General features: G+C 40.3%; 1 protein-coding gene across 4 annotated transcripts in view; it reads left to right on the top strand.

The window, feature by feature from the left end:
* NDC1 (NDC1 transmembrane nucleoporin) overlaps positions 1–19,739 on the top strand; it is a 57,558-nt gene that overhangs the window by 23,076 nt on the left and 14,743 nt on the right. Inside the window, exons 11-16 of one of the 4 annotated variants that reach the window (XM_069592194.1) lie at positions 2,673–2,831; positions 7,514–7,759; positions 7,862–7,977; positions 10,850–10,900; positions 13,291–13,354; positions 14,067–14,167. In XM_069592194.1, coding sequence (XP_069448295.1) covers positions 2,673–2,831; positions 7,514–7,759; positions 7,862–7,977; positions 10,850–10,900; positions 13,291–13,354; positions 14,067–14,167 — 737 coding nt within the window. The remainder of the gene's footprint in view (positions 1–2,672; positions 2,832–7,513; positions 7,760–7,861; positions 7,978–10,849; positions 10,901–13,290; positions 13,355–14,066; positions 14,168–19,739) is intronic. The other 3 variants (XM_069592183.1, XM_069592213.1, XM_069592204.1) reach the window with 3 other exon arrangements.

Genomic DNA, 19,739 nt, shown 5'->3' with positions numbered 1-19,739 from the left:
AAAATAAACCTATAGTTACATGCTACATGGTAATAAAATCCGGTTATATAAAAATATAAATGGATCAGCACCCCTCTCCTTATGTGGTGTTCAGTCACCAAGTCATATCCGACTGTCTGCCACCCCGTGAACTGCAGCACGTGAGGCTTGCCTATCCTTCACTATCTCCCTGAGTTTGCTCAAACTCATGTCCTTTGAGTTGGTGATGCCATCTAACCGTCTCATCCTCTGTGGCCCCCTTCTCCTTTTGCCCTCAATCCTTCCCAGTATGAAAAAAAATCCACTGCTGGTGCTATGAAAATTAACTGTAGCAATTCTTTTCTAGTAGACTTAGGTTTACTTAAGAATTCCCTATACACTAAATGTTTTCACCAGATATTCAAGTAAACTGTAACAAGGTGGCCTGTTCTCTGCCAAAGGACATATTATTAACTGGGCAGAGAAATAGAGATCAGATTTATGGTTACCAGAGGTGAAGGATAGAGGAGAGAGAATTAGATGACGGCAATCAAAAAGCACAAACTCTCAGTTATAAGATAAATGAGTACTAGGGATGTATGTGCAATAGGATAAATATAATTAACACTGCTGTATATTATATATGAAAGATATTGAGTGTAAATCCTAAGAGTTTTCATCACAAGGAAAATCGTTTTTTTTCTATTTGTTTAATTTGTATCTGTCAGAGATGATTGATGTTCGCTAAACTTACTGACCTGCCTGTTGAGAAATCTGTATGCAGGCCAGGAAGCAACAGTTAGAACTGGACATGGAACAACAGACTGGTTCCAAATAGGAAAAGGAGTACGTCAAGGCTGTATATTGTCACCCTGCTTATTTAACTTCTACGCAGAGTACATCATGAGAAACACTGGACTGGAAGAAACACAAGCTGGAATCAAGATTGCCGGGAGAAATATCAATAACCTCAGATATGCAGATGACACCACCCTTATGGCAGAAAGTGAAGAGGAACTAAAAAGCCTCTTGATGAAAGTAAAAGTGAAAAACTTGGCTTAAAGCTCAACATTCAGAAAACAAAGATCATGGCATCCGGTCCCATCACTTCATGGGAAATAGATGGGGAAACAGTGGAAACAGTGTCAGACTTTATTTTTTTGGGCTCCAAAATCACTGCAGATGGTGACTGCAGCCATGAAGTTAAAAGATGCTTACTCCTTGGAAGAAAAGTTATGACCAACCTAAATAGTATATTCAAAAGCAGAGACATTACTTTGCCGACTAAGGTCCGTCTAGTCAAGGCTGTGGTTTTTCCAGTGGTCATGTGAAGAAGGCTGAGCGCTGAAGAATTGATGCTTTTGAGAAGACTCTTGAGAGTCCCTTGGACTGCAAGGAGATCCAACCAGTCCATTCTGAAGGAGATCAACCCTGGGATTTCTTTGGAGGGAATGATGCTAAAGCTGAAACTCCCGTACTTTGGCCACCTCATGCGAAGAGTTGACTCATTGGAAAAGACTCTGATGCTGTGGGGGATTGGGGGCAGGAGAAGAAGGGGACGACAGAGGATGAGATGGCTGGATGGCATCACTGACTCAATGGACGTGAGTCTGAGTGAACTCCGAGAGTTGGTGATGGACAGGGAGGCCTGGCATGCTGCGATTCATGGGGTCGCAAAGAGTCGGACACAACTGAGTGACTGAACTGAACTGAAACTTACTGTGATTACCATTTCATGATGTATGGAAATCAAATCATTAGGCTGTATATACCTTAAACCTGATACAGTGCTGTGTGTCAATTATGTCTCAAAACTGGAAGGAAAAAATGTAATTGGACCATGAAATAGTTCCTTTGTGGTCTTAAGTTACAGCAGAATAAAACATCCTGGGGCCTATTGTTGAAGTATTGTGTTTGTTTTCAGGTTAAGTGGTATTTCTCTTTTGAGCTGTAAATAGAGGGAGAGATTTAAGGACGGACCTAAGCACAGAGAGAATGATTTATTTGGCACCCAGGATGGAGAAGCCAGTTTTCAGTGGATTCCTCTGCTGTTCTGAACACAGTGAAGCACAATTGGTTTTTACATGACAGCTGTAGGAGATAAAGGTTTTAGAAATCAAAAGATAGAAAGGAATTAGGAGTGTGGATCACAGTAGTTTAGATTAGTAGGATAGCAGATTCATAAACCCTCTAAGGATAAAGTATGATCACTATCAAATAATTTGTCACTTCTGTAGATACAATAGCAGATAGGGGCTCTTTTGCAAATGAAAATGTAGGGAAGCACAGCAGGCCAGCCACAGCAGTTTAGGGGTCACGGGGGCCATGGGGTGCATCTCATTAGACATGGTCAGTGCCTTAGTCTTTGGTCCATTCAGTATTGCTAGTGAAGTAACCTGGGTCTGTTTCACTCAAATCGTGCTCCTGTGTTTGGCTTTATTTTGGCAATCAATTTGAGAGTTTTGTTGTTGTTGTTGTTTTTTAATGGTAAAATAGCAAATTTTGTTTTGTAGACTTAGGAAAATTATTTCACCCAAATATTTATGGAATTTCTGTTACTAGATGGCTTGAGTATAAATATTGGCTTAATAGTAGAAAAGTAGGCCTTTTCATGCAAAGTGTAGTAAGCATGTCTCATTGATATTTCTCCCCATTTTGAGAGGATACTATAAGATTATCTTTATTTTAAAAGCTGGTATTTTTGGACCTCTTAGGTGGACATCCCCACAATTGGACAGCAATTTCAAGAGAGTGTTTGAATCTTTTAAATGATATGACTCAGAAACTTGTGCTCTACCAAGAAGCTGCTGCTACGAATGGGAGAGTGATGTCTTCATCGTACCCAGCGGAACCTAAGAAATCGAATTCTCCAGGTAACTCCTTACACTACTAAGAGAGGGGAAAGCATTCTACATTCTATTTCCTAAGAAAGATAACAGTAGTTAATCTAAGGATTAAGTTGTATGTAAGTGTGAAGTATATATTTGTAGGCAGAATTGATCCAATATATGGGATATTGTACTGAACCAAGAAGGCAGCCTGAGTATCATTGTAGATTGAAAAAATTAAGTTCATTGTGGTGGTAGTGTTAAAAAGGCTAACACATGTTGATCATTAACCAGAAGACTTCAGTTTAGCCTGCTGCTGCTGCTGCTAAGTCGCTTCAGTCGTGTCCGACTCTGTGCGACCCCATAGACGGCAGCCCACTAAGCTCCCCCGTCCCTGGGATTCTCCAGGCAAGAACACTGGAGTGGGTTGCCATTTCCTTCTCCAATGCATGAAAGTGAAAAGTGAAAGTGAAGTTGCTCAGTCATGTCTGATCCTCAGTGATCCCAGGGACTGCAGCCTACCAGGCTTCTCCATCCATGGGATTTTCCAGGCAAGAGTACTGGAGTAGGGTGCCATTGCCTTCTCCCAGAGCCAAGTGAATCTTTACAAGTAGTAGTGGATGCTGTTCTGATTGCAGTATCCCAGAGGTAAAAAATTGCTGGAGTGCCAGAGAGAAGTAACTGAAGTGACTCAGTGGTTTAGGGATGGGGGTGTCACATTCATTGTTTTAAGGTAGCTAAATGTTCGAAAGATGAAAGCCGAGAGGAAGAAGTAGAGGTGGAGGAACCTATGCTATTTTATGAAACACCTTTAGTAGGTGATACTTAGGAATGTAAGACTGAGAAAAAGACTTAATGTTCTGATGGCCTTGGGAGCCAGGCACTTAAAGAAAATGGGCAGAACTAGCTGGGTGAGGACCATGGTAAACTTGGGGGCATAAGCTTCATCTGAAACGGAAAACTATGGGTTAGCTTTGATCCATGGTTCCCATGTGAGAATTTGGGCCCAGTATCTGAACTTCTGATACTGGAGGTTTGTAACATTGTACAGGAGGCAGTTATCAAAACCATCCCCAAGAAGAAGAAATGCAAAAATGCAAGATGATTGTCTAAGGAGGCCTTACAAATAACTGAGAAAAAAAGAGAAACAAAAGGCAAAGGAGAAAAGGAAAGATATACCCATCTGAATGCAGAGTTCCATAGAACAGTAAAGAGAGGTAAGAAAACTTTCCTAAGTCAACAGTGCAAAGAAATACAGGAAAACAGTAGAATGTGAAAGACTAGAGATCTCTTCAGGAAAATTGCAGATATCAAGGGAACATTTCATGCAAGGATGGGCATGATAAAAGACAGAAGCGGTATGGACCTAACAGAAGCAAAGATATTAAGACAAGGGGGCAAGAATATACAGAAGAACTATACAAAAAAATCTTAACAGCCCAGATAACCGTGATGGTGTAATTACTCATCTAGAGCCAGATATCCTGGAGTACAAAGTCAAGTGGGCCTTAGGAAACATCACTATGAACAAAGCTAGTGGAGGTGATGGAATTCCAGCTGAGCTATTTCAAATCCTAAGAGAATATGCTGTGAAAGTGCTGTACTCAATATGCCAGCAAATTTGGAAAACTCAGTAGTGGCCACAGGACTGGAAAAAGTCAGTTTTCATTCCAGTCCCAAAGAAAGAATGCCAGAGAATGTTCAAACTATTGCACAGTTGCACTCATTTCACATGCTAGCAAGGTAATACTCAAGATCCTTCAAGCTAGGCTTTAACAGTATGTGAATCGAGAACTTTCAGATAAACAAGTTGGGTTTAGAAAAGGCAGAGGAACCAGAGATCAAATTGCCAAGATCTACTGGATCACAGAAAAAGCATGAGAATTCCAGAAAAACATATACTTCTGCTTCAGTGACTATTCTAAAGCCTTTGACTGTGTGGATCACAACAAACTGTGGAAAATTCTTAAAGAGCTGGGAATACCAGACCACCTTACCTGTCTCCTGAGAAATCTGGATGTGGGTCAAGAAGCAGCAGTTAGAACCAAGAACAACAGACTGGTTCCAAATTGGGAAAGGAGTATGTCAAAGCTGTATATTGTCATCCTGCTTATTTAACTTATATGCAGAGTATATCATGTGAAATGCCAGTCTGGATAAAGCACAAGCTGGAATCAAGATTGCCAGGAGAAATATCAATAACCTCAGATATGCTGATGACACCACCCTTATGGCAGAAAGTGAAGAGGAACTAAAAAGCCTCTTGATGAAGGTGAAAGAGGAGAGTGAAAAAGCTGGCTTAAAACTCAACATTCAAAAAACTAAGATCATGGCATCCAGTCCCATCAGTTCAGTTCAATTCAGTCACTCAGTCATGTCCGACTCTTTGCGACCCTGTGAATTGCAGCATGCCAGGCCTCCCTGTCCATCACCGTCTCCCACTTAATGGCAAATAGATGGGGACACAATGGTAACAGTGACAGACTTTATTTTCTTGGGCTCCAGAATCACTGCAGATAGTGACTGTAGCCATAAAGTTAAAAGACACTTGCTCCTTGGAAGAAAAGCTATGACAAACATAGCATGTTAAAAAGCAGAGATATCACTTTGCCGACAAAGGTCCTTATAGTCAAAGCTATGGTTTTTCCAGTAGTTGTGTATAGATGTGAGAGTTGAACCATAAAGAAGGCTGAGCACTGAAGAATTGATGCTTTCAAACTGTGATGTTGGAGAAGAGTCTTGAGAGTCCCTTAGACAGCATGGAGATCAAACCAGTCAGTCCTAAAGGAAATCAATCCTGAATATTCATTGGAAGGACTGATGCTGAAGTTCCAATACTTTGGCCAGCTGGTTTGAAGAGCTGACTCATTGGAAAAGACCCTGATGCTTGGAAAGATTGAAGACAGGAGGAGAGGGGGACAACAGAGGATGAGATGGTTGGATGGCATCACCGACTCGATGGTCATGTGTTTGAGCAAACTCCGGGAGATGGTGATGGACAGGGAAGCCTGGTGTACTGCAGTCCGTGGGGCAAAGAGTAGGACTGAGTGACTGAACAACAACAATCTGAACTTCTGGTCTTTTTCTTTTTTTCTTTTAAAGAGATAGCTGAATAAGTTTTGGGGGAAATCTATCACTTTTTAAACATTGACAACTAATCTTGATATGTAAAAAAATCACTATATGGGCCAAAGGAAACATATCTCCGACTTTGATTTCATTATTCTGCTGGCTTTATAGACCACAAACAAAGAGATTGCAGAAGAAAAGTGATTTAGATAAGTTCATGGATGTCATGTTTTAAAAGATTCTACTGTGTTTCAGATGTTGTCAACATTCAGATTAGCATTTATTTATTCAACAAGTATTCACTGAATGACTGCCACGTACCAAGCACTACCAGAGAGTCAAAGATGCAGAAACATTCTTGGGCCTGACCTTTTAGTGGGAGGCACACAAACGATGACAAGACAGTGTAACTATTAAAAGGAAGTCTGAAGGAGTAGGGTGATGCTTGATAATGAAAGGAGGAGTTTAAAGTTGGTCCTGAAAGATGTGGAGCCATTAGAGGATTTGAATAGTTATAGTTTCATTAAATTAGCATTTTAGAAAGATCATTGTAATTCTGAGGTGGGGGTCCTGGGGCTGAGCAAATATGGATTAGTCATTTCTTTAAATGGTTGTCATATCCCATCAGTCAGAATTTGCCTTTATTTTGAGGAATAATTACAAAACTTAAAAGCACTGATCTTGGAACTTCGTGGTGGTCTGGTGACCAGGACTGTGCTCCTAATTCAGGGGACCTGGGTTCAATCCCTGGTTGGGGAAGTAGATCCCACATGCTGCAATGAAGATCAAAGATCCTGAGTGTGGGAGCTAAGACTTGGCGAAGTCAAATAAATAAATAGAATTTAAAAAAATATATTAAAAAACAAAAAACCCCACCAGTTTTAATTTTTAAATTGATTCTTTAGCTATTTCTTATTGTCATTTACTCTTAAAAAGTCATGTAGTAAAAATTTGGTTCTTATAAATGTTTAGTGTCTTATGCCAGTTTTATTAAAAAGATAGAATACTAGTATAATTTATTGTCTTTGTGCTTTGTGCTGGAATGGCAGAAGGATATTATTGTATCTGTATAATTGGTATAAGAGACTGTATAATTGGTAGAGTTATAAGATAATTTTTGAAGAAGCTGTTTACAGAACAGATGTGTAGATACCTGGACAAGTTAATCACTGGTGTGACTTTTGTTAACTTTAAAGAACTCTGCGGAAAATGAGATAAGGTTAGTGCTCTGTACATTTTCACACTATAGATTTGATTTAGCCAAGTAATGGTTACAGTAAGAATATACAGTAACCCAGGGCATATACTAATGCAATAAAGTTGTTGCCATTTAAAAATAAAATATAAAATATAAATTCATTCAGTGCAGCTTAGAGTTGGAGAAATTTACCTTGAAGATGAAGATATCTGTTTAGGGTAAAAAACCGAGAGAGGCTGAACCAGTCTGACAGAAGAAGATGTATAAGCTCCTTAAGTGGTCACCAAGTTGGAGTAGTAAAATCTGGGTGTTGAAATTGTAAACCTAGGTGGAAACAATCTACTGAGTCTTGGTTAAATGAGTTAAACAAAGAATTGAGATGTGTAGAATTTGAGAACCTCCTCTCTGGCCTACTTCGATCAGATTGCCTCTTCTCAGCACTGGATCTGTTCTTTTACAGAAGAAATTGCATTTCAGACCCCCAAATCTAGCCAGATGCCTCGGACTTCAATGCCATCATTAATTAAGACATCACTGTTCTCCTCAAAGTTATCTACACCTGATGTTTCAAGTCCCCTGGCCACCCCATTTGGCTCTAGTGTAGTGAACCGGATGGCTGGAATTTTTGATGTAAACACAAGCTATGGGTCACCTCAAAGTCCTCAGCTCACAAGAAGAGGGCCAAGATTATGGACTTCAGCTTCTGGTGAGGACTGTTTATTTTCTAAAATTTGAAATGTCATAGCTGCAGAGAATCATATAGCCTAAGTTTTTGCCTTCTTGGTTCTTTTTTTTTTTTTTTTTGTAGATCAGCAAATGACTGAATTTTCTAACCCTTCTCCATCTACCTCTGTTAGTGCTGAGGGTAAGACAGTGAGACAGCCCAGTGTGATTTACTCATGGATCCAGAATAAACGTGAACAGGTAGGATGATATGGGCATAGGATTTATATTTACATATAGCATTGAGAACATCAAGGATCTCACATAAGTAAGCCATCAGGAATAAATAGAACTTTGGGGATGCTTCATATATTAAATTGACCCATATGAAGTTATTAGTATTTGGTTTTGAGTTATACAAATTACAAGTTCATATGGCTTAACCTAATGCAATCAATGCCTTTGATCTATGAATTTTTTCATTTAAGAGGTATTTATTGATTTCTTCATATACATTGGGTGTGTTTTTAGATACTGGGAAAACAGCAAACAAAAGTCCCTGACTGTATGTTTACATTGCTGGGAGAAATATCAATAACCACAGATATGCAGACGACACCACCCTTATGGCAGAAAGTGAAGAGGAACTAAAAAGCTTCTTGATGAAAGTGAAGGAGGAGAGTGAAAAACTTGGCTTAAAGCTCAACATTCAGAAAACTAAGATCATGGCATCTGGTCCCATCACTTCATGGGAAATAGATGGGGAAACAGTGGAAACAGTGTCAGACTTTATTTTTCTGGGCTCCAAAATCACTGCAGATGGTGATTGCAGCCATGGAATTAAAAGATGCTTACTCCTTGGAAGGAAAGATGACCAACCTAGATAGCATATTGAAAAGCAGAGACATCGCTTTGCCAACAAAGGTCCGCCTAGTCAAGGCTATGGTTTTTCCAGTGGTCATGTATGGATGTGAGAGTTGGACTGTGAAGAAGGCTAAGCGCCGAAGAATTGATGCTTTTGAACTGTGGTGTTGGAGGAGACTCTTGAGAGTCCCTTGGACTGTAAGGAGATCCAACCAGTCCATCCTAAAGGAGATCAGTCCTGGGTGTTCATTGGAAGGACTGATGCTGAAGCTAAAACTGCAATACTTTGGCCACCTCATGTGAAGAGTTGATTCATTGGAAAAGACCCTGATGCTAGGAGGGATTGAGGGCAGGAGGAGAAGGGGACGACAGAGGATGAAATGGCTGGATGGCATCACTGACTCAATGGACACGGGTTTTGGTAGACTCCAGGAGTTGGTGATGGACAGGGAGGCCTGGCATGCTGCGATTCATGGGATCGCAAAGAGCTGGACACGACTGAGCAACTGAATGAACTGAACTGAGGGCAGATAGCTGAGCAAGCACGTGTATTATAGTTCTGCGTGGTGAGATGAGGTAGCAGGCACCTGGAACAGTTTGTCAGGCTCATTAGCTGTTTTAAAGACTGAAATTTTCTCTGAATGACATGGATGACTACTGCATGGTTTTACCCACAAGAATGACATGATGTAACCTTACATTTTGAAAGTACTGCTGTGTTGAGACTAGATCCTCAGGGGGCAGGAGTGGAAGCAGAGAGATAGTAGTAAAGCTGTTAGAGTAATCTGGTGACCTGGTAATGGGATCTGGATGATGGTATCAATGACCTGAGTGATGGTGATGGAGACTGTAAAATGTGATCAAAGTTGGGGTGTATTTTGAAGATAGGTATGATAGGATTTGCTTATGGTTTAGTTGTGGTGTGAAAGAACCAGTGTTGATTCTGAAGCTTTGGCCCGAGGATCTGAAACAATGTAGTTGCAGTTTATTGAGTTGCAACTTTCTGATGATTCTGGAAAAGAGATTTGATAGAGACGAGGTAGGGAATCATGAGTCTGATTTTAGACATAGCAATTTTGAGATACTAGACAATCCAGTGAAAATACTGAATAAGATATTAGACATGTATCTGGAGTCTAGGGAAAGTCCAGGTTAGAATTGAAATTCTGGAAGTCATCAGAGCGTGAAAGCCATGAGACTCCATGCAAATTATTGGAGAGTGTAGATATAGAAGAAAAGAGATGCAAGAACTGGAACCCTTTGGTGACAAAGTCTGGGAGATGAGGAGGAATAGCAACGGAGACCGAGCACCATTAAGGTGAGAAAGAACCAAGAAAAGGGTGTTTCAGACAGAAGTGTCAGATGCTGCTGAAAAGAAAAGATGCTGCTATATCTGAAAAGAAGCATGAGGTTCAAACTAAAAATGAACTGGTGTGCCAGGAATATGGAGGTCATTGAGTCCTTGACGAGAGCTATTGGGTGGAGTAGTAGCAAGGAATACCTGACTGGCGTGGGTCCCAGAGAGACTGGGAGAGGAATTGGAAGACACAGAGAAGCTACATCTTTCAAGGAGATTGACTGTAAGGGGACCAGAGAAATGGGCGAATAGCTGGGGGAAGTTGAGAGGTCAGGGAAGGGTTTTATTTTTTAAGGTGGGAGAAATAACAACATGTTTGTTGATGAATGCTCAGTTAATAGAGAGGGCAGAACTGAAGGCATTTTACAAAACTCCAGCAGCACCTATGGCTCTATGTGTGTAAGTACTACTATGTCATGAATTTACTTTCAAGTCAGTTGGGTTATGTAGCTTTTAACTTAATACTGAGAAAATTATTTTCCTTGTAAATGTCAACTAGTAGAAAACTACTTCTGTCTTAAGAGCTGTTTTTTGTTTTTTTTTTTTGATAGAGGAAACATGCTCTTTTTTGGCATTAATATTAAGAGGTTAAAGGGTAGGACAGTTGTAGAGAATTGAGAAAGAATATGGTTTTAGGAAATATCACCAGAACTACTTTTTGATTATGACAGGGCTCTAATTTGAAGGCTAGACATGTGTACATGGGAGTGCAGTTTAGATTAGATGGCCTGTCTTGGTTACCCAATTTATAGTACAAAGGTATTTACTTACGTGGCTTACCTTACCTTTCTTTGTAAAGTGTGATGTGTTTCATTTAAGTTAGTGTCTGGAAGAACCTGGAAATGTGTAATATTATATTTGAGTAGCATCGAACTGTTCATGTGATAATTCTTCCCTTTTTTTCCATCTCAGGTTAAGAATTTCTTATCAAAACGAGTGCTGATAATGTATTTTTTCAGTAAGGTAAGAGTATGTAGTTATAACATTGGGAGTGGGGGGAGAGAAAACAAAATAAGAAATGAAGTAGCAAATAAGATTAGACTTTTCAATATTTAGCTTGATCCTAGCACGCCAAACAGCTTGGCATCATGCTTCACTAAACCTCCCTTTAAATAGTACCTGACCTAGACAGGCATCTCCCATCAGTGACTTCCTGAGGCTGGGCTCGGTGGCCTTCTGGGTCTCTTGGCTGCAGGCAGCTTTGTGCCAAGATGTGGCCCCTTCCTGCAAATTGAGCAAATCTGTGGCGATCCTTCATGGCTCATTGTCCTGCTGACATCGTTGTGGCCAGTTTGGTTTTCAGAAGAGAGATAACTGGGTTAGACTGCAGGTGTTAAACTGGTGTTGGATTAAAGTTGTAATTTAGGCCACAAAGTAAATGACTTTCCAGCTTGTCTGTCAGCTGCCCCAGCTGCTGTAGGAGAGTAAATCTCAGAGGTAGAAGCTAAAGATTCATTTCTGTTTTCACTGCTACAGCTGTTGTGTGTCAGTTAATCCTTCGATGAGGAAAACCTTTGCCCATGTGTAGGGGAAAGAATTTTTGTTTTAATTATTTTAATCTAGCTTCTCTGTTTTTGCAGATTCTGCATTATTAACTGATAGTGCACTTGTATTAATGCCTTGAAGTGAAGTCTGTATTGGCATACATTACTCATTTTATTCTTTGAGGATCCTGCTCTGGTGGGGGGAGAGATCTGAGTAACTCTGGTAGAATATAGATACATACAGCAAAGAATCCTTTCAAGTTCTTGAAACTTTTCACTGTGGTAGCAGGGAATATCCATGCAACTAGCAAGAATGTTTGCCAGAAATAATCTGTAGGCTCTCCATTAGAGCCCTGGGAAAACCATCCGACCCCTGAGAAAGGTGTCTCATCTTCTACCAAGAGAAAGAGGAGTTGTCTGAAGTTTTACTTCAGAGCTTTGTTTCAGAAGGAAGGGAAGAAAACTTAGCTTTTGTCTTTTGTGTGCCGTGCTCTTTTCACTTGCTAAGTTGTGTCCGACTCTTTGCCACCCCAATGGATTGCAGCATGCCAGGCTTCCGTGTCCTTCACTTTCTTCCAGAGTTTGCTCAAATTCATCCATTGAGTTGGTGATGCCATCCAACCATCTCTTACTCTGTCACACACTTCTCCTGCCCTCAATCTTTCCCAGCATCAGAGTCTTTACCAGTGAGTTGACTCTTCGCATCAGGTGGCCAAAGTATTGGAGCTTCAACATCAGTCCTTCCAGTGAATATTCAGGGTTGATTTCCTTTAGGATTGACTGGTTTGATCTGCTTGCTATCTAAGAGATTCTCAAGAGTCTTCTCCAGTGCCACAATTTCAAAAGCATCAATTCTTTGGTGCTCAGCCTTCTTTATGGTCTAGCTCTGACATCTGTACACGACTACTAGAAAAACTGTCCCCTCATTTAATTCTGACAGCTTTCCTGTGAGGTGTCTTTTTGGCCTTGTTTTACAGAGAAGGAAGCTGGAGGCTCAGAGGGGTCAAGTAGCTAGCCTGAGGGCATGTAGCCAGTAAGGGGCAGAGCAGAAGCTGAATGAGATCTCCTTTTTCCTTGGAAGTGAATGCTTCCTTAGATTCTGATTTTGCAGGTGGATCTGCTGTGTGATAAGGAGTTGTAGACACCACTGCTTAACGTTGGGAAATGTAACATGCTATTGTTGTGAATGGGCTTCATTGGCTGTATTACGATAGCCACTTACCCAGGCCAGTTGTTGTTCAACATCACAATACCTTGCTGTATTAAAGACTGTTGGGTGGTTTTTCTTTGTAGTGGGGTTGAGGGTAGACACTTTAGGAGAGGTAGTATGTACTTAACTTAGGCAGTACTTTTTTTTTTTTTTTAAAGCATTCGTAACCATTCTCTTTGGGCTTCCTTGGGGGCTCAGCAGTATAGAATCTGCCTGCAATGCAGGAGAGGTGGGTTCAATCCCTTGGAGAAGGAAATGGCAACCCACTCCAGTATTCTTGCCTAGAAAATCCTATGGACAGAGGAGCCTGGTGGGCTACACTCCTTGGAGTCGCAAAGAGTTGGACATGACTGAATAACTGAGCATGCATGTAACCATTCTCTTGAATGATGTCTATGTTAATCCTCTGAGGTGGTTTGAGGGAATATAACTTATTTTAAGTGAGAAACTGAGGCACATAGAGATTTAGATACTTGGCCGGGGTCACACAGTAAGTTGTAGCAGATTGCTTTATTGCAGTTAAATCATAATGTGTAAGAATTTCAGGTCTTAGCTCTAAAGAGGCAGCTGTGAATTCTTTATTATTTTAGTCTACATGATTGATTGGATGAAATGATAATTTCTGGGCAACTGAGTTAAATGTTTTTGTCGTCTTTTAGCACCCAGAGGCCTCCATTCAGGCTGTGTTTTCAGATGCCCAAATGCATATTTGGGCATTAGAAGGTAAGTAGTCTCAGTGAGCTGCAATAATGATTTATTTTATATTGAGATATTTAATGAAAGATCAGTTCTGGACTTTGATCTCAATCTTTGAGTTTTCAGATACATTTTATGTGTTTGTATTATATAGATAAATTTTTATTTAGGTTTAGTTTAATTTAGAGATTTTCCTTGTATATAAGAGGAGAAATTGAGCCTGGGGTTCTTGGCATCTCTTTCTCTACTTCAAAAAAATTGCAATTAATAGATTGTTTTTTAACCATCACCTTATGTTGATGTAACTTGCTTAATATATTTAAACATATTTAGCTTAGTTTTAGTTGTTAAAGAACTATTTCTTTTCATCTTACAGATAGCACCTTCTCAATGTTTAAATGATACTTCCTCAGAGAGGCCTTTCCTGACCACCCTATGAAAAGTGTCCTTACTTTGCCCCCTTATCAGGCTTTGTTTTCTTAGCCTTTATCACTGCCAAACAGAGTATTATTTAAAAGAACTTTTTTCTATTAGAACATAAGTCAGATTCATCTTATTTAAGACTATTGCAGTTGAGTACCTTTTCCATCCCTTTTGCCTCTTTTTCTATTCTATTACTCCCTTTTTTATTTAGACTTTTATACATTCAGAATATTAATTCATCCTCAAATAGAGGTATTGCAAGTGGATTTGCCTAATTTTGATTCACTTTTAACTTGTTTCTTCTTTTCCCCTCGAGGTCTGTCTCACTTAGTAGCAGCATCATTTACAGAAGATAGATTTGGCGTAGTCCAGACCACACTACCAGCTATTCTTAATACTTTGTTGACGCTGCAAGAGGTAGGCAATATATGGGTCGGGTGGAAGTAGAGGTCCTGTCTTCTCCCCCGCCTAGCTTTTTCTGTTTGTTTCTTACATTTCACATTGACTAACGAAAAACTTGTTGGAAGTCAAAATAATGGTACTGTTCTCACGGTCAGGCACTTACAGTCTAAGAGAGACTAGGAAGACAGACTTAATTCATTTATAAGTGTTAATTTTATTGTAACAGAGAAGGTATATTAAACCTGTAGGATATACCTCTGGTATTAATCAGATTATTTAGGATATTGGAATTCTGTTCAATACTATAGGTTTGTATCCTTACATAATTTGTAGCTCCTGAAAGTGACCTGTAGTTAAGTTACTTGTGTAAATAAGAAGTTACTTATCGACTAGAGGCTTAAGAAGATAGAGCTGGGACCAGTGGATTCCTGCTACGAGGCTGGGTGCATAGTTTTAAACTAACAGGTCTTTTTTAGGCTTCAAGGAAGAAAAATAAAACATATGCTTGTTTTTCATTAGGCTGCCTTTTCTGACTTCATGTTGGGTGATATGTTCTCATTGCCTTGTATTATTAGTTCTGTGTCAGATGAGGTGTATAAACACTAAGGGCTGGGGACATTTAAAGGTAGGGGCTTAGGTGTACAGGTTTTCTGGAGGAAGTATTTCTGAACTAGGTTTGAAGGATAACGACTGATGCATCTTTGGGTCTTGGGGAAGCAATTTAAGATATGAGAGAAAACAAGCTTTGCTCTTCCTTTCTTCAAATCTCAATTCAGTTTACCTCTTAGAATGTCTTACCCTTCAGAACCAGTGATTTTTTTTCTTCACTTTGTCCTCTTTGTGCCTACTTTCTCATGTATGTTATTTGATACCTATATATACCTGTGGATAGCTTTATTATTTGGGTTCACTTCCCAACTACCTTACTTAAAGAAAGAATTTTCTACTGTTTCCATAGCTTCTACTGTTTGGCTTATCTAACCGCACATTAGGGTAACCATGATTATGGGTATATCTTTGGTATTCATAGCATAGCTTTTTTTTTTTTTTTAATCACTCTGGTTGTGTAGTTTAAAATAAAACAACAGTACAGTGTTCCCTAGTCTACACAGTGATTTCATACCTTTTTTTTTTTTTTTGAACTTCAAGTCTATCTTGTAAAGTAAAGTGGAGATGTTTTGGCCCTGTCTTACACACGAAAGGGGCTTGGTAGTGCAGTGGCTTACCTCAGATCTTACACATGTCTTAGTGGCAGAGCTGGGACCTGATGTGATCTCACTGCAGGGCATTAGCAGTGGAATAGGGGCTTCAGGGAGGGGCTTCCCTGGTGGCTCAGAGGTTAAAGTGTCTGCCTCCAATGCGGGAGACCTGGGTTCGATCCCTGGGTCAAGAAGATCTCCTGGAGAAGGAAATGGTAACCCATTCCAGCATTCTTGCCTGGAGAATCCCATCCCATGGTAGGCTACAGTCCACCGGGTTGCAAAGAGGCGGACACGACTGAGCGACCTCACTTCACTTCACTTCAGACCTCAGGGAAAGCTGCAGATCCAGTCTCCGAACTTGTCTGCTGTCTTCTGCTGGGCTTTTGTTTTTACATAGGGTTCTCTTCAGAGACAAGGGCCCTACTTTTAGAACTGTAACTTTCAAACTTTTTAGACTATGATATGTAGTACATTAGACTCAGAATGTAGAGGGGTGTGTGTGTGTGAGTAACAAATAAAAGATTCTTACAACAGTGCTTACCTTTTATTTTGTGCTTCATTCTAATGTTTTCCACTGTATTTCATTTTTTTAAAAATGCTGGTTGAAACATTTCACGAAGATCACACTGCCCTAGAGGTATTCTGCACCAAAATTACTTTCTTCTCATCTCCTCACTGTCAAAATCATTACTCTTCGTAGTTGATTATGGCTAGGCATGATAAGGAAAGCAAATTTCTTTATTTGGTTGTAGTCATTCTTACCTTTGATTAGGAAGGTATGAATTACAGATTTGTTGAAGGCTCAAGCTCTTTTACTTTGAAACAGGAGCTGAATGGAAAATACTTTTGAGGGGCAGAGGAGAAAGAAGCAAAGGTATATTTTTGAGAGTTTGGGAAGCGGTAAATGGAACAAAAACCCCTCTTTGTGCGAGGCTTGTGGCATCTCTTCTCCCCAAGACAGCATCGCAGTCGCCCTTTTGGTCATGCCCTACAGTCATCAGATTTTGCAGACTGCCTTGCAGTCTTTCTGCCCCATGTCCCAGGGTTGAGTGTCGCGACTGAGCCAGTGTCCACATGGATATTTATCCTACACTTTGACTTTCTCACTTTTTTTTTTCACTTTTTACTTTGTACTGAGGACTAACCGATTAACAAACGGGGTTGTGCTAGGGTCAGGTGAGCAGCGAAGAGACTCAGCCATACATGTGCACGCATCCATTCTCCCCCAAACTCCCCTTCCATCCAGGCTGCCTCAGCATTGAGCAGCATTCCCCGTGTATACAGTGGGTCCTTGTTGGTAATCCATTCTAACTATAGCAGTGTGTACATGTCCACCCCAAGCTCCCTAATTCTCCCTTCCCCTCCCCCTTCTCTTTGGGCAACCATAAGCTCATTTTCAGTCTCTTGAGTCTCTCTTGTAAGTCCATTTGTATCATTTCATTTTAGATTCTACATATAAGGGATGTCATATGATATTTCTTCTCTTTCTGACTTACTTCACTCAATAAGTAAGTCTCTAGGTCCATCCATATTGCTGCAAATGGCACTATTTCATTCTTTTTAATGGCTCAGTAATGTTCCATTTATGTATGTACAACATCGTCTTTATCCATTCCTCTGTCGATGAACATTTAGGTTGCTTCCATGTCTTGACTGTTGTAAAGAGTGCTGCAGTGAACACTGGGGTGCATATATCTTTTTGGATCATGTTATTCTCCAGATATGTGCCCAGGAGTGGGATTAGAAGGTCATATGGTAGCTCTAGTTTTAGTTTTTTAAGGAATCCCCAAGTGGCTATACCAATTTACATTCCCACCTACAGTGTAGGAGGGTTCCCGTTTCTCCACACCCTTTCCAGCCTTTAATGTTTGTGGATTTTTTGATGATAGCCACTGTGACTGGTGTGAGATGGTATCTCATTGTAGTTTTGATTTGCGTTTCTCTAGTAATTAGCCGGGTTGAACATCTTTTCATGTACCTCTTGGCCATCTGTATGTCTTCTTTGAAGAAATGTCTGTTTAGGTCTTTTGCCCATTTTTTGAGTGGGTTATTTGTTTTGATGCTGTTAAGCATCACGAGCTGTTTGTAAATTTTGGAGACTAATCCCTTATTGGTCTCATTGTTTGCAAATGTTTTCTCCCAATCTGTGGATTGTCTTTCATTTTGTTTATTGTTTCCTTTGCTGTGCAAAAGCTTTTGAGTTTAAGTACATCCCACTTGTTTTTTTTTGTTTATATTTCCATTATTCTGGGAGACAGATTGAAAAAATATTGCTGCGATTTATGTCAGAGTGTTCTGTTGCCAGGCTTTTACACACTTATCAGCCTCAGCCTTTGACTGTCATCCAGGCTTCATCGGCCCGTGTATTCTCCACCTCCAAAGCTTAAAACTCCACGATTCTAGCCTCTAAGCCAGAGTCCTTGAATGTTTTTGTGCCAGAGATCCCTTTAGCAGTCTGATGAGGCCCATGGACTTTTTCCCAGAATAATGGGAAAAACAAATACATAAAATATAAAGTCTTTCAGATTAGAAAGGAAATCAGTTATATTAGAATATAATTTTGAAAGTATTAAGTTTGTGATACATTAATGCGTTAAATAACAAGGTCTATCAGTGGGTCTATGGAGAAGGAAATGGCAACCCACTCCAGTATTCTTGCCTGGAGAATTGTGTGGACAGAGGAGCCTATCAGGCTATAGTTCGTGGGGTCACAAAGGGTCAGACACGACTGAGTGAGTGAGCATCAGTGGGTCTAACTCATCATTTTGAAGTAATGATTAAGATGAATGGTATTTAAAGATAATTACACTAGTGTGATGAAAATATTGATGATTTCTGTTGGTGGCAAAGTTAGAGGAACTACTAATGCTATTGTGATTTACTGTTTCATAATTGAAACAATTGCTAAATTTTAATTAGAGCTTAGTAAAGATAAACATGTCATTTTTAGCCCAAAGTTCATGGCCCCTGAATTCTGTCCGTAGATCTGTGGGCTGTATAAGAGCCCCTCTCCCTCATGCACAGCCTTTTATGCCTTGCTTCCTCTTTTGTCTTTGCTAATATTTTCACTCCCTTTGTTTTTCAGCTCCCCCAGCTACACGTACATCGTTCCTCATCCAGGTTACACCTTAGAGTCTGTCACTTCAGCCATCTTGTTACCAATTCCCTCACCTCCTAGTTGCCAGGTCCTTCAGGTGCACCCACGTGGCAAAACTCTAAGGGATCAATCCTATACTGACCACCTACCCTTTCTCTTGCCCATCCCTCCTACTTCAGTCTCATTTCAGGCTCTTGGCATTCCTGACCTGAATTATTACTATGGCCTTTTGCTCCTGGGACTTAACAGGGACCCTTCATTCTAACTTTAGCCACTGCCCAGTTCTTCCCATAAGCCCTCTAGTCTCATAACCACCATGGACTATTCTATTCCTCCACCCCTGCCCCAAATATATTTTATTTTCTTAACCTAACTCTAACTCTATATGTGATGCCTCTTCTTTCTTTGCCTAGAACACATTTTTCTCGTTTTCTCTGGCTCCGCCTGTAACCCCCATTCGTCATTTTATTACACTGTATTTTCATTGTTTACTTTTATTGTCTCTAGTCAGAGTAGGGGGCTTCCCCGGTGGCTCAACTGGTAAAGAATCTGCCTGCAATGCAGGAGACCCGGGTTTGATTCCTGGGTCAGAAAGATTCCCCTGGAGAAGGAAATGGCAACCCACTCCAGTATTTTTGCCTGGAGAATTCCATGGATAGAGGAGGCTGATGGGTTACAGTCCATGGGGTTGCAATGAGTCAGACATGAGTAGAGTCAGGGATCTTGTCTTATTTATGTATTCCTGGCATCTGACCTGGTACCTGGCAAATAACAGGTACTTATTTATTAAATGCTTGGTGGATGACTGCTGGAGAGCTTCATGGTTGGTTTGATGGGTGAAGGCTTCTGTTCTGGGGCCTGAATTAAATGATAGTTCTGATGTGAATTAATTATAATAGTCACAAGCCCCTTCATTTTGTAAGACAGGGATGTCATGTGACTCATGAGTCCTGTTGTATGTTTTTGGCTTTATATTCTTTGATGTAGAAGGGATCCTTGCTTTTAATAACAAAAATAAGTTCTAAATATCTCTGTAATTTAAGGTAAGTTATTAAACACAGGCTTCTGGATTTACTAAGGAACAGTTGTGTGTGGGGCTTCCCAGTTGACTCAGTGATAAAGGATCTGCCTGCATTGGAGGAGTTAGGTTTGATCCCTGGGTCGGGAAGATCCCCTGGAGTGGCAGGTGGCAACCCGCTCCAGTATTCTTGCCTGGAAAATTCCATGGACAGAGGAGCCAGGTGGGCTACAGTCCATGGGGTTGGAAAGAGTTGGACGCAGCTGAGCA

This window comes from Ovis canadensis, chromosome 1, assembly GCF_042477335.2.
Source record: "Ovis canadensis isolate MfBH-ARS-UI-01 breed Bighorn chromosome 1, ARS-UI_OviCan_v2, whole genome shotgun sequence".
Taxonomy (NCBI): domain Eukaryota; kingdom Metazoa; phylum Chordata; class Mammalia; order Artiodactyla; family Bovidae; genus Ovis; species Ovis canadensis.
Note: the sequence above shows the minus strand (reverse complement) of the source record. Positions and strands in the feature narration are given on the sequence as shown.